Raw genomic sequence first — 27,505 nt, forward strand, 5'->3', positions numbered from 1 at the left:
GTCCAGCATTCCAAACTCCGATTAAGCCTGGAATCTCTCAGCATTTAGCAACTGGACCACAAATGCAATCCCTGGCATGTTTAATCATTTTCCCAATTTTTTCTGGGCCCCTTCTAAGGTATTATTCGCCCCCAATTCAGTCTGAAGAAACCTTAAGCGAACGATGACCCATTCCCTCTAAGGGGGGTCTGGGAGATTTCTGTTTGCTCTCTTGGTCTACAAATGCTTTATTTTCATTGGGAGGGAGGGGGTATAAGTTATTATTGGTTTTCTACAGAGAGAAAACTAGGCTGAACTCAAGGATGTCTCTCTTTTCATTTATTTTTCATGCATAGGTAAAAGAGATAGGAGCTGAAAAGAAAGGGGGACATAGAAATATAGAGGGAGGACAGAACAAAGATAGGAGCTGAAAAGAAAGGGGACATAGAAATATAGAGGGAGGACAGACAAAGAGTAGATGATTGAACCTCCACCTTAACTCAAGGCCTAATTGTTACTCATAATGAAGGTTATTTCTAAGTCATTGGTATAAAATTTTGTATATTGATGCAAAGCATGGGCATGTCAAAACTAGTCAGATTTAGCATAAGAATATATATCCTAAGTCTAACAGATAAATATGAATCTATAGATGTATGAGGTAAACGAGTTAAGTAAGGTCTTCAAATGCCTCAGAGACCCACAGAATATGGCATTTTAAAATGTTTTTATTATTCTAAAGTTTCTTCGACAACAAGACAAGTTAACTCCTGACAACATCCAGCCAATCTCAAAGAAGATCATGATCATCAGAGAGCCTCCTTATGGTGTTGGCTTTGAATGTGGCAAACCATCCGCTGGGCAAAATGCCCTATTTCTGCCACAAACAGATTCTGCCTAAAATGGGCATCTTAGATGCAGGCAGAGTCAGCGGCAGAACTCTGCCAAGCCAGGGTAAACAAGACCTCAATAGTTCCTGCCTCACGAGAAGTCTGGTAGAGATATTGGGATAGAAGTCTGAAGATGAGGCTCCAACTGTCAGTTGGAGTTCAGGCAGTAAGCTGTTTCAGTCATTTTTTTCATTTTGGAAGCTGCTAACCTGCACTACTGGTTCACTCAGGCATTTAAGTTTTATTCCTTCTCAAGTCTCTGAGGAGGTTTGAAGACCAGATAGTTTCACAATCAAGTTTAGCTGGTTAGAGGTTAAGATCTTTTTAGATCAAGATAAAGGACTTAAGTCAGAAGATGAGATGATACTGAATTTCATTCAGAAATTTAGACCCAACAAGATAAGAAAGATGTTTACTTCAAGTTTGACATTCACTATGAATGTAACATTTATATAACTCATGATTATTACATGGTTCTCCCTGCTGTATGTAGTTTGTATTATGCATGTACGATAAAAAATGTATATGGGGGAAAAAAGATAGCAAAAAAAGAAAAGAAACCAGCATTGGGTTATCAAAACTAAGAAACAAGCACTGGTTTATCAAGGCCAAGAAACCAGCATTGTGTTATCAAGAACTAAAACCAGCATTGGGTTATCAAGCCTAAGAAACCAGCATTGGGTTATGCAGAGTAAGAAACCAGCATTGGGTTATCAAGAACTAAAACCAGCATTGGGTTATCAAGGCTAAGAGACCAGCATTGGGTTATCAAGGCCAAAAAACCAGCATTGAGTTATCAAGGCCAAGAAGCCAGCATTGGGTTATCAAGCAGCAAGAAACCAGCATTGGGTTATCAAAGTTAAGAAATCAGTCTTGGGTTATCAAGACTAAGAAACCATCATTGAGTTATCAAGGCCAAGAAACCAGCTTTGGGTTATCAAGGCCAAGAAACCAGCATTGGTTGTGCTGGGCATGGTGGCGCATGCCTTTAATCCCAGCACTCAGGAGGCAGAGACAGGTGGATCGCTGTGATTTCAAGGCCAGCCTAGTCTACAAAGGCCAGCCAAGACTACACAGAGAACTGTCTCAAAAAAAAAAAAGAGAAAAGAAAAGAGAAAGAAAGAAGAAACAAGCATTGGCTTAACCAAGCTAAGAAACCAGTCTTAGATTATCAAGACTAAGAAACCAGCATTGGGTTGTGGAGAAATGTCTTGAATGGATGTAACAACTGTCAATAAAGTTCTGTTTAGCCAATCAGCTGGGCAGAAAGACAGGAAGTGAAAGGCAGGACTTCCTGGAGAGAGGACAGAGCCAAGATTGACAGTTAGAGAGGAAGATGGTTGAGAGTTGATGAGGACAGGGGAGAGAAATGGCCAGAGGAACACCAGATTGGCTAGTGCTTGGAATATATGTATGTTATGAGTTTAGAGTAGTTCATTTATGTTAGTTTACGAGTAGATGTGTATCAGTTTAGATTCTGCTCAGGATAGTGCTGGCACTTTTAAAGTACTTTTCAGACTGTTTCATTTATTAGCCATCTTTGGCTGAAGGGACACATTTTACTGTAACAAATTGGTGCCCAACTTATTTAGTGTATCCAAACCCTTGATAAAGGATAATTTTTTATAGTTTGGTTGGGGAAATAGACTGCTATGGTTCCTCTCCAGCTCACTCTCCAACTCTCCAGAAGGCTCCTGGATCCTTTTTGGCCTTTTCTTGGCTTTTGTTCTTCAGGGAGAGAGGCAGAAAGCTGAGAGATGCCGGGCTAAGTTACCAATAATGAGAAGGGAAGAAGGAACCAAACTCCTTTCATAGTGTTGATAACGGCTGAAATTCAGAACTTATTAGCTGCAAGGTGTTTTTCAGCTCTCTCTCTCTCTCTGGAAAGAGTACACCTGTGCAACTTAGCAATAACTAAATTCAAAAGAATGGTGGACAGAGCCTCATTTACTGAAGCCTAAATTCGCCCAACTGACCCAAGACTTAGAATTTTTTGTTAACTTTTGAATATTACTTGATATTTTGTAGATTTTGACTGGAATTGAGATGAAATGTTTGTGCAGGGTAGTAGTGGCACACATCCTTAATTCTAACACCATGGAGACAAAGACAGACAGATATCTGTGAGTTCTAGACCAGCCTGGTCTCCACAATAAGTCAGGGGATGACCCCCTACTGATAAATTAAGTTACTCGCAGAGACAACCTAGCATTTAAACTGACAAACTTGTCCTTAAATTTATTAAGTATGTTCCTTTGTCTTAACAATAGATTATATGTTCTTACTAATCTAAAGGATGGCTACACATCAATCTTAGGTTTATGTAAGGAAAATGTCATTGCTCTAAAAAGGCCAGCCAATCTCCTTTAAAGTGGAGCTTCCATTGGGAGAGCTGATGCCAAAGGGTAATTGGCCTAGGAGATATATTCTGTTGGTCTATGTAAGGACCAAGGTTGGGCAGGGAGACAGACATGCAAACTGCTTGCCTCCCATGTCGAAAAGCCTTTGTATGCTGAGCTGAGGTGTCACTGCTCTGGCAGCTGACATATCCCTCTAAATGTGAGCTACTTTCATGGGGGACAGGTGGCAGTCACACCAGATACAAAAAGACACTGAAGACTTATAGATGACAAAGTACACGTCAGCCTAGTTAGGTCCCCAAAACTCAAAGGCTAAAATTCATATACTTAAAAGGGTAACCTTAATGCCTTTTCTTTTGCTCAGGGCAACCAGCTTGTCTCTAAAACAGGGTACATTTTCTCAGGAGACAGCTAGCAGCCTGGCCTATCCATCAGGTGCCACAGAGCCTAGAGAAGGACATTTAGTTTAAAAGGTAGAAGTGTCCACCCCTATGGAGAGAAGAGGTGAGACAAAAACACCTGCAACAAATGTAAAAACCCAGGTACAAGATGCCTAGGGAATGGATAAACTCTAAAATGAGAGTTTATATAAGTGTGAAAACCCAGGTATAAGATGCCTAGGGTATGGATAAACTCTAAAATGGGAGTTTATATAAGTGTGAAAACCCAGGTACAAGATGCCTAGGGTATGCATAAATTCTAAAATGAGAGTTTATATAAAGTTTAAAAGGTGGAAGTGTCCATCCCTAATGGAGAGAAGGGGTGAGACAAAAACACCTTCAATAAGTGTAAAAACCCAGGTGCAAGATGCCTAGGCTATGCATAAGTTTAATTAAGGCTTAATGCCTCTTCTTTTGCTCAGGGCAACCGGCTTGTCTCTAAAGCGGGATACATTCTCTCGGGAGACAGGTAGCAGCCTGGCCATACATCAGGCACCACAGAGCTTAGAAAAGGACATTTAGAACTATACAATCTTGTTTTAATTTCAGTTAAATAATGATTTTATGTTCTTTGGTAATGGTAATATTATACTTCCTCTTTGAAAGAAGTCAAAATAAAACAGACCTGGTTGAAAGGGAGACTGTTAACTTAAGTCAGTCTATATTTACATGAATGCAAATTGCAGAAACAGCCTCAATTGTTCTGTGTATCCTGCACACCTCGTGCATTTATAGATTTAGAACTGTATAATACTTGTAAGAAATCATTTATTTTCAGAACAAAAGTACCAGACACTGATGCTGGATCAGACCCAACAGGATTCATCCTCCAGCACGATGAAATGCTGACATGCTGCATTCCTCATGTTCCATCCACAACTGCTTCGGCTGCTGTTGTCATCAGAACAGAACATCTCCCAAGATAGCTTTGGAGAAAGCTCCTGATTCCAATTGGTCCTGCATTTCAGACTGTCCCACACAGGACTTTTATTAAGCCTGAATTTCTCAACATTTAGAAACTGGACCACAAATGCTATCTCTAGGTTGTTTAACCATTTTCCCAGTTTTATTTGGGCCCCTGCATAGGTATTATTCATCCCAAATCAGCCTGAAGAAGCCTTAAAAAGAGAACACTGTCCCATTTCCCTTAAAGGGGGATTGGGTAAAGTTTTGGGCTATGGGTGTTTATCTTCATTGGGAATTGGTTGTGTTATTACTGGTTTTGTTCAGAGAGAAAACGAGGTTGAACTCGGATTTTTCTCTGAGAATATGGAAATATATAGGAATGATAGAACAAAAGGTAAATTATTGAATCTACTCTTCAACTTAAGGCCTTAATTGTTATTCATAAGGCTATTTTTAATTCATTTGTATAGAATATTAGATATTGATGTAAAATAAGTTTATTTTCAATTGTACTATTCAATATTATCACAAGAATATATATCCTAGGTTCAATAGATAGATAAGGTAAATATTTAGATAAGGTCTTCAAAGGCTTCAGAGACCTACAAAGTATGACACTTAAGGAAATTTGTATTGTTTTGAGGATTCTTTGAAAATGAGACAGGTTGACTCCTGGTAACACCCAGACTGCCTCAAAGAAGGTAATGAGCATCAGGGAACCTCCTCGTGGAGATGGCTTCAGGTGTGGCAAATCGGCCACTGGGCAAAAATGTCCTTGTTTTCTGCCACAGACAGAATTCTGCCTGAAATGGGCAAGCTTGGATGCAGGTGGAGTTGATGGCCAAACTCTGCCAAGACAGGGTAGGCAAGTCCTCAATAGTCCCTGCTTCACAAATATGCCTGTCAGATATATTGGGGCAGAAGGCTGAAGATGATGCTCCACCATGTTAGAGTTTTGAGTAACTGTTAAGGCAGCAGTGTCTCTGTCATTTTTTCATTTTGGAAGCTGCTAACCTGTACTTCCTATTTACTCAGCTAATTAATTTTATTCTTTCGCAAGTCTCTGATGGGGTTGAAGACAGCAAAACATTATGAATATAACAAACATAATGATTGTTTTATGGTTCTTGTGTATGTATATTGTATTGGTGTAATGCTATAAATGTAGGTAAAAGAGTTTTTTTTATTAGACTACTAAAAAGGGGAAATGTGGAGAAATGTCTTGAGTGGCTGTAACAACTGTCAATAAAGCTCTGTTTAGCCAATTAGCTGGGCAGAAGGACAGGAAGTGGAAGGTGGGACTTCCTGGAGAGAGGGGGTAAAGCCAAGATTGGCACCAAGATTAACAGTTGAGAGAGGAAGATGGTTGAGATTGATGAAGACAGGGGAGAGAGATGGCCAGACGATCACCAGATTGGCAAGTGCTTGGGATGTATGTATGTTATGAGGTTTCGAGTAGTCTGTTTATGTTATCAGTTTAGATTCTGCCCAGCATAGTACTGGCAGCTTTAAATTATGTTTCAGACTCTGTTTCATTTATTAGCCATCTTATGCCAAACCAATACATTTTACTGTAACATTGGGTTATCAAGGCAGGCCAAGAAACCAGCATTGGGATATCAAGGCCAAGAAACCAGCATTGGGATATCAAGGCCAAGAAACCAGCATTGGGTTATCAAGGCCAAGAAACCAACATTGGGTTATCAAGGCCAAGAAACCAGCATTGGGATATCAAGGCCAAGAAACCAGCATTGGGTTATCAAGGCCAAGAAACCAACATTGGGTTATCAAGGCCAAGAAACCAGCATTGGGATATCAAGGCCAAGAAAACATCATTGGGTTATCAAGGCCAAGAAACCAGCATTGGGATATCAAGGCCAAGAAACCAGCATTGGGTTATCAAGGCCAAGAAACCAATATTGGGTTATCAAGGCCAAGAAACCAGCATTGGGATATCAAGGCCAAGAAACCAACATTGGGTTATCAAGGCCAAGAAACCAGCATTGGGTTATCAAGGCCAAGAAACCAACATTGGGTTATCAAGGCCAAGAAACCAGCATTGGGTTATCAAGGCCAAGAAACCAACTTTGGGTTATCAAGGCCAAGAAACCAGCATTGGGATATCAAGGCCAAGAAACCAGCATTGGGATATCAAGGCCAAGAAACCAGCATTGGGATATCAAGGCCAAGAAGCCAGCTTTGGGTTATCAAGGCCAAGAGACCAGCATTGGGTTATCAAGGCCAAGAGACCAGCATTGGATTATCAAAACTAAGAAACCAGCATTGCGTTATTTGACTTTCATTAGCTTTTCTACTAATGTTTACTTTGTGTTCCAGGATTCACTCCAGGGTACTACATACTGCATTTCATCTACCTTGAATTTAAAGTGATACATTCCCCTCTCTTTTTCCTAGAAAAGGCATATGGAAGGGGCGTTTCTCTTCGCTGTTCTCCTCCATTTCAAGCACATCTACCTCTATGTAGCACCAGTTTATGGTATCTATCTGCTGCGATCTTACTGTTTCACTGCAAGTAAATCAGGTAAGTCTTAGCAGTGGTTGCAAAATTCGTATTTTCTTCCTTGCAGCTTACAGTGTTATGAAGCACAGCAGGTGTCTCTCAGGTCCTGATCTATAAGCCCGTCATCATCCACAAAGATCAATGTACACTCGGGCATGGTGGCAGGCACCTCTAATCATAGTACTGGGGAGGCGGAAGTGGAAGGATGGTAGCTTCCAGAACATTCGGGCTATGTATGGAAACCTCATGAGTTGTTGGAGAGCATGTCTTCATGCTCCTGCTAATGCTGGCTTTTCTCGTCTACAGATGGCAGTGTGCGATGGACTAGCTTCAGCTTTGTCCGTGTTATTTCCCTGGGACTAATTGTTCTCCTGGTTTCTCTTTTCGCTGGGCCCTTTCTTAGCCTTGGTAAGACATTTTATTTTATTTCTGCTCTTTACTTTTTTTGTTTTGTTTTGTTTTGTTTTTTGAGACAGGGTTTCTCTATGTTATCTTGGTCATCCTGCACTCACTTTGTAGACCAGGCTGGCCGCGAACTCACAGTGAACCGCCTGCCTCTGCCTCACGAGTGCTAGGATTAAAGGTGTGCACCACCATACCCAACTCTCTGCTTTACTTTTTAAAAAATAATGTAAGTCACAGTAAGGTAGGGAGTATGTGAAGCACTGTACTCTCTTACACGAGAGAGCCAATTCTCATCATGGACTCTGCTTAAATGCAGCTACCTTAGCCTCCCAGATGAGTCCTTTGTACACAGCAAACGCTGGACAAGTCTTCAGATATTTTCTTTTCTCTCTCCGCATCCAAAAACAAGTTTTACTTTGTATTAAGAATGAAAAACGGGCTGGAGAGATGGCTTAGAGGTTAAGAGCACTGTCCGTTCTTCCAAAGGTCCTGAGTTCGGTTCCCAGCAACCACATGTTGGCTCACAGCCATGTACAATGAGTTCTGGTGGCCTTGCTGGATCACATGTGGGCAGAATACTGTGTACATAATAAAGAAATCTTTTTTTTTTTTTTTAATTGAGAAACACCGCATCTTTGTGGTAGACCTTGCTCCCCAGCACTTCAGCAGACTTAGATTGACTACATTCTGTGTGTCTGCACCACGTAAATTCTGTTGTTGTTCCTAGTAGCATGAATGGATATTCACTGATTCTTACGTGTCTCACTGGCCAGTTGAAAAGGCTAGGAAAAAAGAAAGTCTGTGACTTGATTGGAGTCAAAAACAAAGATGGAAACCCAGGCTGCTGAGCTTGCTACACACTATACCACACGCAGTTCCACTGTTCTGTTCTAGAATTTGGGAAAAAACTGATGACTATTTAATTGGTTTCTTTCTTGTTTTGACAGAACCAGCTGCCACAAGTCTTTTCCCGACTCTTTCCTTTCAAGGGGCCTTTGCCATGCCTACTGGGCTCCGAACTTCTGGGCTTTGTACATGCTTTGGATAAAGTGCTGTTCCCTTTGTCAAGGTTAATGGGTTTTTTTTTTTTTCCTACCAAAACTTATGTGCAGCACCTGTGTTGTGCAAGACAGGTTTTTTTTTTTTCTCTTGATATACCTGTTTTTTTTTGTTACGCCATAATATAACTATTAACTAATGATGAATTACCTAGTCATGTTTTTCTTTAATAAGTGGAGGTGACGTAGAATGCTCTGGGGCCTGGATAGTCCCTCGCTGCAGTCTCAAGTTAGGGTCGTCTCACAGCATGTTCTGCCTGAAACGTCCTGACTTGGGAGTGGCGTAGAGTTAAGAGAGAGAATAGGTTTCAGCACCATAAGGAAAAAAAACTACAATTCATTTCTCCTGGCAGAAACACATTAGCCCCGTCCAGGAGGCTTCCCTTGTCCGGAGTGGTAGCCTCAAGCCTGTGTAGTATTTGTCACACCGACACCACTGGAGGGGTCATGACACACATATATCTCCGTTGTGCGTCATCCAAGTCTGCTCTTAGGGAGTGTCTTCCAATAAACTCATCTTGTGGCACATGCTGGAAAGATGGCCTCGGCAGTTTAGAACATTTGTTCTTCGTTGCAGAGACACAGGTTTGATTCCGGCACCCTCTTGGCAGCTCACAACTGTCTAGGGGTTGGATGCCTTCTTCTGACCTGCAGGAACTAGGTGTGCACATGGTCTACAGATACACAAAAGAAACAAAGTACCATGTGGAAAAGGCAGCACCTGGCACACATTTGTGATTCCCGTTATGAAAAGGTGGAACAAGTAGATCCTGGTGCTTGTGGACCAGGCCTAGAACAGCTACTTGGCAAGTTCCAGACCAGAGAGAGACCCTTATCTCAAAAACAAAAGGATGGCAATCCCCAGAGATCCGCCTGACTCTGCTCCCCTGACACTAGAACTACAAGTACTGCACTAACATTTGGGGGCTTGGGGGATTTTGGTTGTTGGTTTGGTTTGGTTTTATTGTTGCTGTTGGTTTTGGGTTTTAATTTGGAAATACTGTTCTGGGGATGTGAACGTAAGTACTTGACGACAGAGCCATGTCCCGGCCTTTACATAAAAATTTATTTTGTCATCGTCATCATCATCCGTCTTGTCATCTGTGTAGGAGGAATTGGACAGGGTCTCGCTGTGTAGCCCAAGGGACTGGTTCTGGAGCCTGCGGGTTTAACTGAGTGATGGTATGGGTCTTGCATACACATTGGGGATTGAACCTCGCTCACACAGATGTACCATTTGCCACTAGGTGCCTTGCATTTTTTGCTCCTTCCCTTTCTTCCTTATTTCCTTTTGTTTAGATTTGTTTGGTTTTTTTTTTTTTTTTTTTTTTTTTTTTTTTTTTTTTTTTTGGTTTTCGCGACAGGGTTTCTCTGTGTAGCCTTTGGCCATCCTGGACTCACTTTGTAGACCAGGCTGGCCTTGAACTCACACTTGATCCGCCTGCCTCTGCCTCCCGAGTTGCTGGGATTAAGGCATGCGCCACCTCCGCCCGGCTTGGTTTCGTTTTTGAGACAAATTTCCTTTTTATCTTGGCTGTCCTGGACTCACTTTGAGACCAGGCTGGCCCAACTCCCAGCCATCTTCCTGCTTCTGGCTCCTGAGTGCTGGGATTACAGGTGTGGGCCCACCTACCCAGCTATCCTTTTTTGTTTATTACGACAAGGTCTTAAGTAGCTTGAGGTTCGCTTCAAAATTTGCTATGTTGCCGATGTGACTTGAACTTCAATCCTCTTACTCTACTCACCCGAGTGGACTTTAGGCATGCACTGCTGGTGCTCAGTTGTTGCAGGCCCTTGTGTGCTAGGCCAGCCCCTACCACACTGAGCCTCACCCCTTAGCCACACTGTTCACTCGTAAGGACTGAACTAGTGTTGTGCCCTCTTGTTTTTAACAATCCTACTTACAGGTCTTCTATCACTATTTATTGGCTTTAGTTTTATTAAAGAGCACTTGTTCTGACCTTGCATATGTGAGAAGAGATGTGGGATTGGGCCCTGAGTCATGGACGTTTGTGAGAAACGGCTCTGTGCAGAAGTGTTGTGAGTCCTGACAGCGTTGTTACCTGTCTCTGTGCTGTGCTGTAGGTGCTGCAAGTGCATCTAATGGGAAGAGAAGCAGCAGGAGAGCTCACGGAGAAACCCAATTCATTTGGCCGTGCTGCTGCTGTGGAACTTCGGCTTTTATTAATGAGACCGTTCCTTGTGCTCTTTATCCTGACTCTGTCGTGCACTAACAGGTTATTCTGGGTGTAGGGATGATTATGAAATGTGAATGCTTTGAAGGGGGCGTGGTCTGGGGCACTTAACGCCCCAAACTGTGCTCCTCCCAGTTACCGGATTTGGTATTAACATACTTTGTCCTGGTCTTTATTCCCATATCAGAAGGCAGGGCAGGTGGTGGGAGCCCAGCCGGTCTACAAAGTGAGTCCCGAAGCCAAGGCTACACAGAGAAACCTTGTCTTGGGGGAAAAGAAAAACACTTTGTTCTGATCGATTTTGAGCACTAGTTAAACTGTCATTTTTATTTGCACATTAAGAAAACACCCACAAGTTCTGTGCTCATTCATAGCACACCTCAATGGTGAAATCTAGTGTCGTTCTTCCTTGACACCACCCAGATATCATTTCCAGTACACAGCTTTTTATCTGGATTAAGCTGCTCTCCATTGCAACGGTTATTTCAGGTCAACACAGAGGAACCTAGTGTATCCCCTTTTTAGTTCTTAGCTTCTAATGATAGTATCGTAGCGGTGTGACAGATCTTATTTGACCTATCTTCAGAATTCACCACATAGGCACTTTTCTTGTTACTTCCACAAATTCTACCTGGTTTTGGATGTTTGTTTTTTTTTTAATTTTACATATGAGAAAATTAAAATTATATCCTAAAAACTCATTCCCAGTGTGGAGGTATGGATTAGAGGTCTGTGTTGGCTGCCACTTGTTTTGTGGAATCTCCAGCAGCACTTGCTGTATTAATGATAGTGGGTCTTTTTTTTTTTTTTTCTTTTTTTCTCTTTGTTTTTTTCTTTTTTTTTTTTTTTTTTTTTTTTGTTTTTCGAGGACCAGGGTTTCTCTGTGTAGCCTTGGCCATCCTGGACTACTTTGTACCCGGCTGGCCTCGAACTCAACGCAATCCACCTGCCTTGCCTCCCAAGTGCTGGGATTAAGGCGTGTGCCACCACACCTGGCTTTTGTTTTTTCTAGGACAGGGTTTCTCTGTGTAGCTTGGCTGTCTAGACAAGCTTTCTAGAAGAGGCTGGCCTCAGAACTCAAGCAATCTGCCTGCCTCTGTCTCCTGAAATAATTAAAGGCGTGTGCCACTATGCCTGCCTGAAAGTGGTTTTTTTCTTGAATGTTTGTAGGTTACTTAGACATGTGTGATGAAATACGAGGTTAAAATACAAACGACCCATGTTTCTTCTTAACACTAATAAACTGTATGGCTTAGACGGACTTAACCAAGTGCCATATTTGGTGGTTCTCCAGTTGCAAGACGGTAGGTGGAATTCAACTTCTTCTTTTAGAGTTGTCTGAGGTTTGTTATTCTTATGGATTAGTACCATATTTAGTCCTCTTAGCCTGGCATGGTGGTACACCCTATAGTCCCTGCTGCCTAGAGACGACTAAGGTAGGTTGAGCCTTTGACCTGGGAATTCAGGGCCAGTCTGGGCAACAGCTCCGTTGAAAACCAACTGGCGCTCTAGAACTCAAGGTCTCTCCCACACTTAGGCAAGTGTTCTAATCACTGGAGGGTTTTGGTTTTCTGTTTTTGGATGGGCTGAGTATGTAGCTCAATGTAGAATCTGGCCCAGCACAACCCATAAACAAACACAGCATTATGGTTTCTATTCATTCATCCTTTGAGCCTAGCTCTCTTGGCCAGGTTAACTATATTGCTTCTGTCTCCTTAGAATCTAGTTTGTGGGTACTGATGGCATACCTTGTATCTTGGCCATCGGCTGGCTTGATGAAGTAACTATTATTTTATGTGTATGTGTATGTGGTATGCTATGCGTTTCCTATGGCTTTGTGCACAGGTCTGTGCATGGCCCACAGTGTCCGAGGGCATCAGATCCCTGGAACGAACACCAACAGCTCAGGCTCTAAGATCCACAGTTAATAATGGGACCTCATGAAAACTGAAAAGCTTCTGTTAAGGCAAAAGTCCTGTCAACAAGAACAACTTGACAACCACAGATTGGGAAAATATCTTTACCAAACCCTACCTCTGACAAAGGCTAATATCAAAATATATAGAACCTCACGAAGTAATTTAAACACTACCAAACCAAATAATCAATTTTAAAAAATGGAGTACAGAACTAAACAGAGAATTCTCAATAGAGGATATTGAATGGCAGAGAACGCACTTTTAAAAAGCGCTCAGAATTCCCTAGTCATCAGGGAAATGCAATCAAACGACCTTGAGATACCATCTTACACTATCTGAATGAGCAAAGATCAATAACTCGAATGACCAACATTCTGGTGTCGGATGTGGCGAAAGGGGAACATTCCTCCACTGCTGGTGGGAGTACAAACTTGTACAACCCCCTCTGCATTAATTCATATGGCACTTTCTCAGAAAATCAGGCAATAGTTCTATCCCAGAACCCAGCTATCTACCACTCCTGGGCATATCTGAAGAGCTGCTCTACCATACAACACAGGACATTTGCCCACTATGTTCATAGCAGCCTTATTTGTAATAGCCTGAATCTGGAAACAACCAAGTATGCCCTCAACTGAAGAATTGGGGGAAAAAAACTGCTTATATCTACACAGTGGACTACTACTCAGCTATTTAAAAAAGGAAATATTGAATTTTGAAGGCAAAAGGGTGGATGGAACTAGAATGTCATCCTAATTGAGATTAACCCAGACCCAAAAAGACATGCATGGTATATATATATACTCATATCTGGATTTTAGCCCAACATAGACGTCCTCTGAGAGACCTCCACCCAGCAACGGGTTAGGGACAGTTATGGACGACTCGAAGCTGGACACTGGACAGAGTGCCGAGGTATAGGGTGGCCTGCCAGGCCAGCAGAGGAAGAGGTTATATGTGCTACAGGCTGACAAAACAATCTGAGATCAGATGCTAGGAGAGGGGGGGGAAAGCACAGGGAGGGATGAGATTGGGAGATGTAAGGGAGGGGGCCTTGCAATTAGGATGTAAAAGATTCAAATGCCGAACAAGCAGGGTAACTTATATCGCTAATCCCACTCATGGGAATAGCTCTGAGACTGGGGAGTACAAATGTAATGCCAGAGAGGCTTCATGTTGGCCACAGTTCTCTGTGACTTATTACTAGGACCATTTCAGTATTGCAGAAGGAAGATTTGCAGATTGTCTTTATTCTGTCCATACAAGGAGCAGAAGAATCAGCCTTAATGCTGTGTACATCCCACCCTCTCATCAAAATTCTTTCGAAACTGTATAGGCTTGTGAGAAATTATGTTTCAGAACAAAAAGACTGGACACTGACCGCTGAATCCAACCTGACAGGATTCATTCCTCTCAGCGTGCGGACGATGACATCCTGCATCCTCCTTGCTCCAGCCTGGATGTCTTGTCATGTTACCCTTAGAATTGGACAGCTTCCCCGCAGCGTTGCAGAAAGGCTTCTGTCCCATTTGGTCCAGCATTCCCAAACTCCGATAAGCCTGGAATCTCTCAGCTTTAGCAACTGGACCACAAATGCCAATCCCTTGCATGTTTAATCATTTTCCCACTTTTTTCTGGGGCCCCTTCTAGGTATTATTGCCCCCAATCAGTTGATAGAAACCTTAAGCGAACGATGACCCTTCCCTCTAAGGGGGGTCTGGGAGATTTCTGTTTGCTTCTTGGTCTACAAATGCTTATATTTCTTGGGAGGGGAGGGGGTTTATAAGTTATTATTGTTTTCACAGAGAGGAAACTAGGCTGAACTCAAGGATGTCTCTTTTTCATTTATTTCTATGCATCGGTAAAGAGATAGAGCTGAAAAGACAGAAAGGGGGAGGGGACATAGAAATATAGAGGGGGACAGAACAAGATAGGAGCTGAAAGAAAGGGGGACAATAGAAAATATAGAGGAGGAGAGAACAAGAGTAGATGATTGAACTCCACCTTAACTCGTCTAATTGTTACTCATAATGAGGTTTTTTCTAAGTCATTGATATAAAAATTTGTATATTTATGCACAAGCATGGACATGTCAAAAATAGTCAGATTTTTAGCATAAGAATATATATCCTAAGTCTAACAGACTAAATATGAATCTATGATGTATGAGGGTAACGAGTTAGTAAGAAGGTCTTTCAAATGCCTCAGAGCCCACAGACATATGGCATTTTAAATGTTTTTATTATTCTAAAGTTTCTTCGACAAACAAGACAAGTAACTCTGACAACATCCAGCCAATCTCAAAAGAAGATCATGATCCATCGGAGAGCTCCTTATGGTGTTGGCTTTGAATGTGGCAAACCATCCGCTGGGCAAAATGTCCTATTTCTTGCCCCAAACAGAATTCTGCCTAAAAAATGGGCATCTTAGATGCAGGCAGAGTCAGCGGCAGAACTCTGCCAAGCCAGTGGTGTAACAAGACCTCAATTCGTCCTGCCTCACGCAGACGTCTGGTAGAGATATTGGATAGAAGTCTGAAGCGAGGCTCCAACTGTCAGTTAGACGTTCAGGCATAAGTGTTTCAGTCATTTTTTGTTCATTTTGGAAGCTGTCATCCTGCACTACTGGTCACTCAGGGCATTTAAGTTTTATTCTTCTCAAGTCTCTGAGGAGGTTTGAGACCAGATAGTTTCACAATCAAGTTTAGCTGGGTTCGAGGTTAAGATCTTTTAGATCAAGATAAAGGACTTTAAGTCAGAAGCGATCGATATGAACTGAATTTAATTCAAATTTAGACCAACAAGATAAGAAAAGATGTTTACTTCAAGTTTGACAACTACAGTGACCCAAATCACTATTGAATGTATAACATTTATATAACTCATGATATTTACATGGTTCTCCTGCTGTATGTAGTTTGTATTATGCTGTACCGATACCACAATGTATATGGGGGGGAAAAAACAGCTAGCAAAAAAAGAAAAGAAACCAGCATTGGGTTCTCAAACTAAGAAAACACCAGCACTGGTTTATCAAGGCCAAGAAAACCCAGCATTGTGTTATCAAGAACTAAAACCAGCATTGGGTTTATAGCCTAAGAACCCGATGGGTATGCAGAGTAAGACCAGCATGGGTTATCAAAGAACTAAAACCAGCATGGGTTTATCAAGTTAGAGACCAGCATTGGGTTATTCAAGGCCAAAAAAAAACCAGCATTGAGTTATCAAGGCCAAGAAGCCGCATTTGGTTATCAAGGCCAAGAAACCAGCATGGGTTATCAAGCTTAAGAATCCTCTTGGGTATCTCAAGCTACGACAACCATATTGAGTTATCAGGCCAAGACGAAACCAGCTTTGGTTATCAAGGCCAAGAAACCAGCATTGGTTGTGCTGGGGGCATGGTGGCCGCTGCCTTTAATCCCAGCACTCAGGAGGCACGAGACAGGTGGATCGCTGTGATTTCAAGGCCAGCCTGTCTACAAAGGCCAGCCCAGACTACACAGAGAACTGTCTCAAAAAAAAAAGAAGAAAGAAAAGAGAAAGACAAGAAAGAAACAACGCATGGCTTAACCAAGCTAAGAAACCAGTCTTAGATTATCAAGACTAAGAAACCCAGCATTGGGTTGTGGAGAAATGTCTTGAATTGGCTGTAACAAACTGTCAATCAACGTTCTGTTTAGCCAATCAGCTGGGCAGAAAGACCGGAAGTGAAGGCGGACTTCTGGAGAGGGACAGAGCCAAGATTGACAGTTAAGGAGGAAGATGGTTGAGAGTTGATGAGGACAGGGGAGAGGAATGGCAGAGGAACAACCCGATGGCTATAGTGCTTGGACTCATATTATGTTCTGATTTAGAGTAGTTCATTTATGTTAGTTTACGAGTAGATGTTGTATCAGTTTGATTCTGCTCGATAAGTGTGGCACTTTTAAAGTACTTTTCAGACTGTTCATGTTATTAGCCATCTTTGGCTGAAGGGACACATTTTACTGTAACAAATGGTGCCCAACTTATTTAGTGTATCCAAACCCTTGATTATAATTTTTATAGTTTGGTGGGGAAAATAGACTGCTATGGTTCCTCTTCCCGCTCACTCTCCAACTCTCCAGAAGGCTCCTGGATCCTTTTGGCCTTTCTTGGCTTTTGTTCCTTCAGGAGAGAGGCAGAAGAGAGGAGAAAGCTGGAGTGCCGGGCTAAGTTCCCAATAATGAGAAGGGAAGAAGGAACCACAACTCCTTTTCATAGTGTTGATAACGGCTGAAATCAGAAACTTATTAGCTGCAAGGTGTCTTTTCAGCTCTCTCTCTCTCTGGAAAGAGTACACTGTGCAACTTAGCACTAACTAATTCAAAAGCATGGTGGACGAGCCTCATTTATGAAGCCTAAAATTCGCCCAACCTGCCCCAGAACTTAGAATTTTTTGTTAACTTTTGAATATTACTTGATATTTTGTAGATTTTGACTGGGAATTGAGATGAAATGTTTGTGCAGGGTAGTTAGTGGCACACATCCTTATTCTTAACACCATGGAGCTAAGACAGACCGATATCTGTGAGTTCTAGACCAGCCTGGTTCCACAATAAGTCAGGGGATGACCCCCCCTACTGATAAATTAAGTTACTCGCAGAGACAACCTCGCATTTAAACTGACAAACTTGTCCTTAAAATTATTATGTTCCTTTGTTCTAACAATAGTATATTTCTTACTAATCTAAAGGATGGCTACACATCAATCTTAGGTTTCTTATGTAGGAAATGTCATTGCTCTAAAAAGGCCAGCCTAATCTCCTTTTAAAGTGGAGCTTCCATTGGGAGAGCTGATGCAAGGGAATGGGATAATTGGCTAGGAGATATATTTGTTGGTCTATGTAAGGACCAAGGTTGGGCAGGGCGACGCGAACATCAAACTGCTTGCCTCCCTGTCGAAAAACGCCTTTGTATGCTGAGCTGACGGGTGTCACTGCTCTGGCAGCTGACATTACCTCTTAAATGTTAGCTACTTTCATGGGGGACAGGTGGCAGTCACACCAGATACAAAAAGACACTGAAGACTATAGTGACAAAGTACACGTCCCTAGTTAGGTCCCCCAAAACTAAAGGCTAAAATTATATACTTAAAAGGTAACCTTAATGCCTTTTCTTTTGCTCAGGGCAACCAGCTTGTCTTAAAACGGGTTAGGTACATTTTCTCAGGAGACAGCTAGCAGCCTGGCCTATCCATCAGGTTCCACCGAGCCAGAGAGAGGGACATTTAGTTTTAAAAGGTAGAAGTGTCCCCCCCTATGGAGAGAAGAGGTGAGACAAAAACACTGCAAAAAATGTAAAAACCCAGGTACAAGATTGCCTTAGGGACATGGATAACTCTAAAATGAGCGTTTTATATAAGTGTGAAAACCCAGGTATAAGAGCCTAGGGTATTGATAAACTCTACAAATTGGAGGGTTGTTTTATATAGTGTGAAAACACCCAGGTACAAGTGCCTAGGGTAGCATTAAATTCTAAAATGAGAGTTTATATAAGTTTAAAGGTGGAAGTGTCACCCTAATGGAGAGAAGGGGTGAGACAAAAACCCCTTCAATAAGTGTAACCACCCGTGCAAGATGCCTAGCTATGCATAAGTTTAATTAAGGCTTCACTGCTTCTTTTGCTCAGGCAACGGCTTGTCTCTAAGCGGGATACATTCTCTCGGGACAGGTAGCAGCCTGGCCCTTACATCAGGCACCACAGAAGGCTTAGAAAAGGACACTTTAGAACTATACAATCTTGTTTTAATTTCAGTTAAATAATGATTTTATGTTCTTTGGTAATGGTAATATTTACTTCCTCTTTGCAAGAACGTCAAATAAAACAGACTGGCTGTTAAAGGGAGATGTTAACTTTACGTCGTCTATTTACATGAATGCAAATTGCAGAAACCTATGCCTCAATTGTTCTGTTTATCCTGCCCCCCTCGTGCTTTATAGATTTAGAACTGTATAATACTTGTAAGAATCATTTATTTTCAGAACCAAAAGTACCCAGACACTGATGCTGGATAGGACCCAACAGGATTCATCCTCCGCACGATGAAATGCTGACATGCTGCATTCCTCATGTTCCATCCACAACTGCTTCGGCTGCTTTGTCCTCAACAGAACATCTCCAAGTAGCTTTGGAGAAAGCTCCTGATTCCATTGGCCTGCATTTCAGACTGTCCCACACAGGACTTTTATTAAGCCTGAATTCTCAACCTTAGAAACTGGACCCAATGCTATCTCTAGGTTGTTTAACCATTTTCCCAGTTTTATTTGGGCCCCTGCCATAGTATTTCATCCCAAATCAGCCGAAGAGCCTTAAAAAGAGAACCACTGTCCCATTTCCCTTAACGGGGGATTGGGATACAGTTTTGGGGCTGGGTTTTGTGTTTATCTCATTGGGAATTGGTTGTGTTATTATGTTTTGTCAGAGCGAAACGAGGTTGAACTCGTGATTTTTCTCTGTAGGAATATGGGAAATATATGAATGATTCGTAGGAACAAAAGGTAAATTTATGAATCTATCTTCAATTAAGGCCTTTAATTGTTATCATAAGGCATTTTTAATTCATTTAGTACGAATTTAGATATTGATTGTAAAATAAGTTTTTTTCACTGTACTATTCAATATTATCACAACGAATATACTTCTAGGTTCAATGATAGAAAGGTAAATATTTTAGCTAAGGATCTTCAAAGGCCTTCCACGAGACCTACAACGCCCTCAGACCCACTAAGGAAACTTGTATGCTTTAGGAGGATTTCTTTGAAAATGAGACAGGTTGACTCCTGGTTACCCACCCAGCCTGCCTCAAAGAAGGTATCATGCAGCATCCGGACACCTCCTTCGTGGAGATGCTTTCGTGTTGTGGCCAACATCGGACCATCGGGCAAAAATGTTCCTTGTTTTCTGCCACAGAACAGAATTCTGCCTGATATGGGCAGCTTTTGGATGCGGTGGAGTTAGTGATGGCCAAACTTCTGCCAAGACAGTGGTAGGCAAAGTCCTACATGTCCCTGCTTCACAATATTGCCTTCCGATAATATTTGGGGGCAGACGGGCTCTGCAGATTGATTCTCCACCATGTTAGATTTATAGTAACTGTTAAGGCCAGCGTGTCTCTGTCATTTTTTTTTGGAGCTGCTAACCTTTACCTTCCTATTTCCTCCGCTACTTAAATTTTATTCTTCGCACGTCTCGATGGGTTTGACGACAGCAAAACATTCTGAATATACAACAAACCATAATGATTGTTTTATGGTTCTTGTGTATTCTCTTGTTATATTGGTAATGGCATAAATGTATAGGTAAAGAGTTTTTTTATTAGACCTAAAAGGGGGGGCCATGGAGAAATTGTCTTGAGTGCTTAACACACTGTTCAATAAGCTCGTTTAGCCAATTAGCTGGGCAAGCAGGACAGGACGTTGAAGGTGGGACCTCCTGGAGAGAGGGTTAAAGCAAAGCTTGCACAAAGATTAACAGTTGAGAGAGGAGATGGTTGAGATTGATGAAGAGACAGGGGAGAGAGATGGCCAGACGATCACAGATTGGCCAGTGCTGGGATGTTCTGTATGTTGAGGGTTCGGCGTCTGTTTATGTTATCAGTTTAGATTTGCCAGCCTAGTACGGAGCTTTTAATTTGAAAATCACTAAGTGTTTTTAATTTATCAATCTTAAGTTGTAACTTTTGTGACATAATAAAGTTGTCATAGATAGTTTTTTAAAGTAATTAATTGGTCTATTATGTTGTATTTTATTAGGGGTTGTTACCAATCTATATTGATTTAAAGACTTAATCATATCTTTAAGAATTAATTCAGTCAGTTTTTTTTTTGTTTTTGTTTTTGTCATAAGAATATTATTTATATAATGTAAAATAAAAGTATTTTTATCTTGGGCTGGAGAGATGGCTCAGAGGTTAAAAGCACCGATTGCTCTTCCAGAGGTCCTGAGTTCAATTCCCAGCAATCACATGGTGGCTCGCAACCATCTATAATGTGATCTGATGCCCTCTTCTGGCCTGAGGTGTACATGCACACCACTGTATAAAAAATCAATAAATCTTTTTTTTAAAAAAAAAAGTATTTTTATCTTTATCTTTTAACAGATTTTAGTGTTGATCTATAAATTTTTGACAAAGAGTGGGACTATTTTTTTGTGGCAAAACTTTTCATTGATACCTTTGATAAAGTCTTTGAAAGTTAACTGAGGTATGTTAAATTACAATGAGAAACTTTAGGATGTAATTTAATAGTGAAAAAAATCTTTTAGATCTATAACAATAATTAATATAACAGCCTTTAAGATAGTTATAGGAGAAGGGAGGCCAAGTTGAAGGACCCCCATATCATGTGTAGTCTTATTTACAGCTATTAAATCTTGTAAAAATCTTTATCCCTCTGATTTTTTAAATAAATATAGGAGTATTTTGTGGACTATTTGATATTTTTATATGTTTTGTACTTAATTGTTTTTTAACAAGTTGTTTTAATGTTTGTATCTTTTTTGTATTAGGGACCACTGATTAATCTAAACAGGCTTTTTATTTATCTATGAAATTTTATCTGTAATAATTTATCAGTGGCCCCTATGAAAAATGTTGTGTTGTTTTAAATATCATTTGTGGTTAATTTATTTTTATTTTTTCAATATATCTGTTCCCCATAATGAAGAAGGAAGAGAAGGAATGGCATATAGTTGAAAAGTCTCAGTTTTATCTTTAATAGACCATTTTAGAATTTCTGAACTTTGGGCCGTATTTGAGGCTGAACCTAATCCTACCAAAGTTGATGTAGTGTGATAAATGGGCCAAGAAGCTGGCCAGTCTTTACCAGTAACACACGATTTGTCCGCGCCAGTGTCTAATATTTTTTTTACCTTTAGGGTTTTTAGAGGTCTCTGTTTAGTTACCTTTTGAGTCTAGGCTACCACTTCAGTAGACCAAATCTCTTTGTCTCTGTCTAGCTTTAAAATCGGATTAGGCAGGTGAACATCGGGAAGCAACAGATTCTGAGCCACTTGTTGGTTCTTGTGTAATTGTACAGTTTCTTTTAACGGTCTGGTTTTTGTTTGTTTGTTTGGCACAGTCACAACTAATGTGACCTTGTTGACTACAAGAAAACATGAAATTTTTTTATTGTTACCTCTCTGTTTTTTTAATTAGTTTCTGGCAGAGAGCATTGGCATTTTTTCCTGTAAGTTGTTTTAATGACATGTGTGGTCTCTCAGAGGGAGGAAGCATCTCATCTAGCGCCTTTTTCAGTCTGGCTCTCATGGAGCAGCTTCTTCCTCAGAGGGAGCTTTCTCCGTGAAGAACTCTATTTTAGGTTTGTCTGATAACAGGTCCCTAATATTTACCCATAAGGAAATGTCTGTGCTGATATCTGACTTGGACCATGAGTTTTATAGAATCTTTTCACTTCTTTTTTTACTTTTTTAGTTCTCTAAAGATAAGCTTTTTTTTTTCTTCCAGGAACCAAGGACTTATATTTAATAAAAAGTTGTGAAATTTTGTCTTAAACTCTCTTTTGAGGTTTTTATGTCTCTACCTTTTAACATATGGCTTAATATTGTCAAGAACATTCTTCTGTTTTGGACTGAGAATATCTCATGGTTTTGCCTACTCACTCTTGGCTCAGCCTGTCCTTTGTTGCGGAGTCTGTACTCTTTGGCGGGTCCTTGTCTTTGTCTGAAAAAAGTATTTAAAAAGAGGAGAGAAAGCTTAGCTTACTTCGAGTCCCATGCATTGTGCACCACCTGTTATGGACTGGCTCAGTCGGGATAGGTCTTTGGGATCGGGAGTTCTTGAAGCATTGGTGGGCAGAGATAAGGTGGTTGGCAAACAGAGACAAAACTCAGGATCGAGTTTGTATCTAAGTGTTTTTTTGTTTGTTTGTTTGTTTTTTAGCCAAGCAGTCTAAATTTCTACACATACATTTAAAAAGCAGGGAGGTTCGTGGTTACATTTTTTCACAGGGCAGCTTTAAGGAAGTCAGTGAGCACTCAAGCACACATAGTGCAGGTACAGAATGTGAAGTTATTGTGTTGTCGTAGTTTGAATTACAATACAGGGTACAGAACACACAGCAAAGATGTCATCACTTCTAAGTTACTGGCTTGATATCAATATGTATGTGCTCCCTTTGTCCAAGGTTAATGGGTTTTTTTTTTTTTCCTACCAAAACTTATGTGCAGCACCTGTGTGTCAAGACAGGTTTTTTTTTTTCTTCTTGATATACCTTGTTTTTTTGTAAGCCATAATATAACTTATTAACTAATGATGAATTCCTAGTCATGTTTCTTTTAATAAGTGGGAGTGAAGTAGAACTGCTCTGGGCCTGGATAGTCCCTGGCTGCAGTCTCAAGTTAGGGTCGTCTCACAGCAATGTTCATGCCTGAAAAGTCCTGACTTGGGAGTGGAGTAGAGTTAAGAGAAGAATAGGTTTCAGCACAATGAGAGAAAAAAACTACAATTCAGTTTCTCCTGGCAGAAACATTAGCCCCAGTCCAGGAGGCTCTCCCTTGTCAGGAGTGGTAGCCTCAAGCCTGTGTAGTATTTGTCACACCGACACCACTGGAGGGGTCATGACACACATATATCCGTTGTGCGTCATCCAAGTCTGCTCTTAGGGAGTGTCTTCCAATAAACTCATCTTGTGGCATGCTGGAAGATGGCTCAGCAGTTTAGAACATTTGTTCTTCGTGCAGAGGACACAGGTTTGATTCCGGCACCCTCTTGGCAGCTCACAACTGTCTAGGGGTTGGATGCCTTCTTCTGACCTGCAGGAACTAGGTGTGCACATGGTATACAGATACACAAAAGAACAAAGTACCATGTGGAAAAGGCAGCCACCTGGCACACATTTGTGATCCCGTATTGAAAAGGTGGAACAAGTAGATCCTTGGTGCTTGTGACCAGCCTAGAACAGCCTACTTGGCAAGTTCCAGACCAGAGAGAGACCCTATCTCAAAAAAACAAAATGGATGGCAATCCCCAGAGATCCGCCTGACTCTGCTCCCTGACACTAGAACTACAAGTACTGCACTCAACATTTGGGGCCTTGGGGGATTTTTGGTTTGTTGGTTTGGTTGGTTTTATTGTTGCTGTTGGTTTGGGTTTTTAATTGGAAATACTGGTTCTGGGGAGTGAACGTAAGTACTTGACTGACAGAGCCATGTCCCCGGCCCTTTACATAAAAATTTATTTTTGTCATCGTCCATCATCATCGTCATTGTCATCTGGGTAGTGAGGAATTGAGACAGGGTCTCGCTGTGTAGCCCAAGACTGGTCTGGAGCCTGCGGGTTTAACTGAGTGCATGTGTATGGGTCTTGCATACACATTGGGGATTGAACCTCGCTCACACAGAATGTACCATTCTGCCACTAGGTGCCTTGCATTTTTTGCTCCTTCCCTTTTCTTCCTTATTTCCTTTTTTGTTTAGATTTTGTTTGGTTTTTTTTTTTTTTTTTTTTTTTTTTTTTTTTTTTTTTTTTTTGTTTTTTCGAGACAAGGGTTTCTCTGTGTAGCCTTGGCCATCCTGGACTCACTTTGTAGACCAGGCTGGCCTTGAACTCACAGTGATCCGCCTGCCTCTGCCTCCCGAGTGCTGGATTAAAGGCATGCGCCACCACGCCCGGCTTGGTTTAGTTTTTTGAGACAAAATTTCTCTATGTAGTCTTGGCTGTCCTGGACTCACTTTGTAGACCAGGCTGGCCTCAAACTCACAGCCATTCTTCCTGCTTCTGCCTCCCTGAGTGCTGGGATTACAGGTGTGGGCCAACCATACCCAGCTATCCTTTTTGTTTATTAAGACAAGGTCTTAATGTAGCTGAGGTTAGCTTCAAATTTGCTATGTTGCCGATGATGACTTTGAACTTCCAATCCTCCTACCTCTACTCACCAGAGATGGACTTTAGGCATGCACTGCTGTGCTCAGTTGGTGCAGGCCCTGTGTGCTAGGCCAGCCCTCTACCAACTGAGCCTCACCTTAGCCCACACTGTTCACTCGTAAGGACTGAACTAGTGTGTGCCCTCTTGTTTTTAAAATCCTTACTTACAGGTCTTCTATCACTATTTATTGGCTTTAGTTTTATTAAATGAGCACTTGTTTCTGACCTGCATATGTGAGGAAGAGATGTGGGATTGGGCCCTGAGGTCATGGACAGTTTGTGAGAAACGGCTCTGTGCAGAAGTGTTGTGAGTCCTGAAGCGTGATGTTACCTGTCTCTGCTGCTGTGTGCATGTAGGTGCTGCAAGTGCATCAATGGGAAGAGAAGCAGCAGAGAGCTCACGGAGAAACCCAAGTTCATTCTGGCCGTGCTGCTGCTGTGGAACTTCGGCTTGTTAATTGTAGACCGTATCCTTGGTGCTCTTTATCCTGACTCTGTCGTGCACTACAGGTTAATTCTGGGTGTAGGGATGATTATGAAATGTGAACTGCTTTTGAAAGGGGGCGTGGTCTGGGGCACTTAACGCCCCAAACTGTGCTCTCTCCAAGTTTACCGGATTCTGGTAATTAAAATACTTTGTCCCTGGTCTTTAATCCCAACACTCAGAAGGCAGAGGCAGGTGGTGGGAGGCCAGCCTGGTCTACAAAGTGAGTCCAGGACAGCCAAGGCTACACAGAGAAACTCTGTCTTGGGGGAAAAGAAAAAACTTTGTGTCTGATTGAATTTTGAGAACTAGTTAAACTGTCATTTTTTATTTGCACATTAAGAAAACACCCACAAGTTCTGTGCTCATTCATAGCACACCTCACGGTGAATCTAGTGTCGTCTTCCTTGACACCCACCCAGATATTCATTTCCAGTACAATGGCTTTTTATCTGGATTAATGCTGCTCTCCATTGCACGGTTATTTCAGGTAAACACAGAGGAACCTAGTGAGATCCCCCTTTTAGTTCTTAGCTTCTAATGATAGTATCGTAGCGGGTGACAGATAATTATTTGACCTACTCTTCAGAATTTCACCACATAGGCACTTTTCTTGTTACTTCCACAAATTCTACCTGGTTTTGGATGTTTTTTTTTTTTTTTAATTTTACATATGAGAAAATTAAAATTATATCCTAAAAACTCATTACAGTGTGGCAGGTATGGATTAGAGTTCTGTGTCTGGCTGCACTGTTTCTGTGGAATCTCCAGCAGCACTTGCTGTATAAATGATAGTGGTCTTTTTCTTTTTCTTTTCTTTTTTTCTTCTTTTGTTTTTTCTTTTTTTTTTTTTTTTTTTTTTTTTTTGGTTTTTCGAGACAGGGTTTCTCTGTGTAGCCTTGGCCATCCTGGACTCACTTTGTAGACCAGGCTGGCCTCGAACTCACAGCAATCCACCTGCCTCTGCCTCCCAAGTGCTGGGATTAAAGGCGTGTGCCACCACACCTGGCTTTTGTTTTTTCTAGACAGGGTTTCTCTGTGTAGCTTTGGCTGTCCTAGACAAGCTTTATAGAAGAGGCTGGCCTCAGAACTCAGAGCAATCTGCCTGCCTCTGTCTCCTGAAATTAAAGGCGTGTGCCACTATGCCTGCCTGAAAGTGGTGTTTTTCTTTGAGATGTTTGTAGGTTACTTAGAATAGTGTGATGGAAATACAGAGGTTTAAAATAAAAAGACCCATGTTTCTATCTTAACACTAATAAACTGTATGCTTAGACAGGACTTAACAAGGCCATATTTGGTGGTTCTCCAGTTGCTAAGAGGTAGGTGGAATTCAGACTTCTTCTGTTAGAGTTTGTCTGAGGTTTTGTTATACTTTTATGGATTAAGTACCATATTTAGTCCTCTTAGCCTGGCATGGTGGTACACCCTATAGTCCATGCTGCCTAGAAGACTAAGGTAGGTTGAGCCTTTGGACCTGGGAATTCAGGGCCAGTCTGGGCAACAGCTCCGTGAAACCATACTGGAGCTAGAACTCAAGGTCTCCCACACATTAGGCAAGTTTCTAATCACTGGAGGGTTTTTGGTTTTTCTGTTTTTGGATAGGCTGAGTATGTAGCTCAATAGTAGAATCTTGGCCCAGCACAACCCATAAACAAAACACAGCATTATAGGTTCTATTCATTCATCCTTTGAGCCTAGCTCCTCTTTGGCCAGGTTAACTATATTGCTTCTGTCTCCTTAGAATATAGTTTGTGGGTACTGATGGCATACCTTGTATCTTGGCATCAGGCTTGATGAAGTAACTATTATTTTATGTGTATGTGTATGTGGTATGCCTATGAGTTTCCTATGAGCTTATGTGCACAGGTCTGTGCAGGTGCCCACAGGTGTCAGAGGGCATCAGATCCCTGGAACAGAACACCAACAGCTCAGGCTCTAAGATCAACAGTTAATAATGGGACCTCATGAAACTGAAAAGCTTCTGTAAGGCAAAAGTCGCTGTCAACAGAACAAATTGACAGACCACAGATTGGGAAAAGATATTTACCAAACCTACATCTGACAAAGGCTAATATCTAAAATATATAAAGAACTCAAGTAATTAAACACTACCAAACCAAATAATCCAATTTAAAAATGGAGTACAGAACTAAACAGAGAATTCTCAATAGAGGAATATTGAATGGCAGAGAAGCACTTTTTAAAAAATGCTCAGCATCCCTAGTCATCAGGGAAATGCAAATCAAAACGACCTTGAGATACCATCTTACACCTATCTGAATAGCAAAGATCAATAACTCGAATGACAACACATGCTGGTGAGGATGTGGAGAAAGGGGAACATTCCTCCACTGCTGGTGGGAGTACAAACTTGTACAACCCCTCTGCAAATTAATATGGCACTTTCTCAGAAAATCAGGAATAGTTCTATCCCAAGACCCAGCTAT

General features: G+C 41.4%; 1 protein-coding gene across 1 annotated transcript in view; it reads left to right on the forward strand.

The window, feature by feature from the left end:
- Alg8 (ALG8 alpha-1,3-glucosyltransferase) overlaps nt 1–27,505 on the forward strand; it is a 66,535-nt gene that overhangs the window by 20,364 nt on the left and 18,666 nt on the right. The window contains 1 exon segment of the mRNA XM_051148966.1: nt 6,991–7,117. Coding sequence (XP_051004923.1) covers nt 6,991–7,117 — 127 coding nt within the window.

Source organism: Acomys russatus, chromosome 7, assembly GCF_903995435.1.
Source record: "Acomys russatus chromosome 7, mAcoRus1.1, whole genome shotgun sequence".
Taxonomy (NCBI): domain Eukaryota; kingdom Metazoa; phylum Chordata; class Mammalia; order Rodentia; family Muridae; genus Acomys; species Acomys russatus.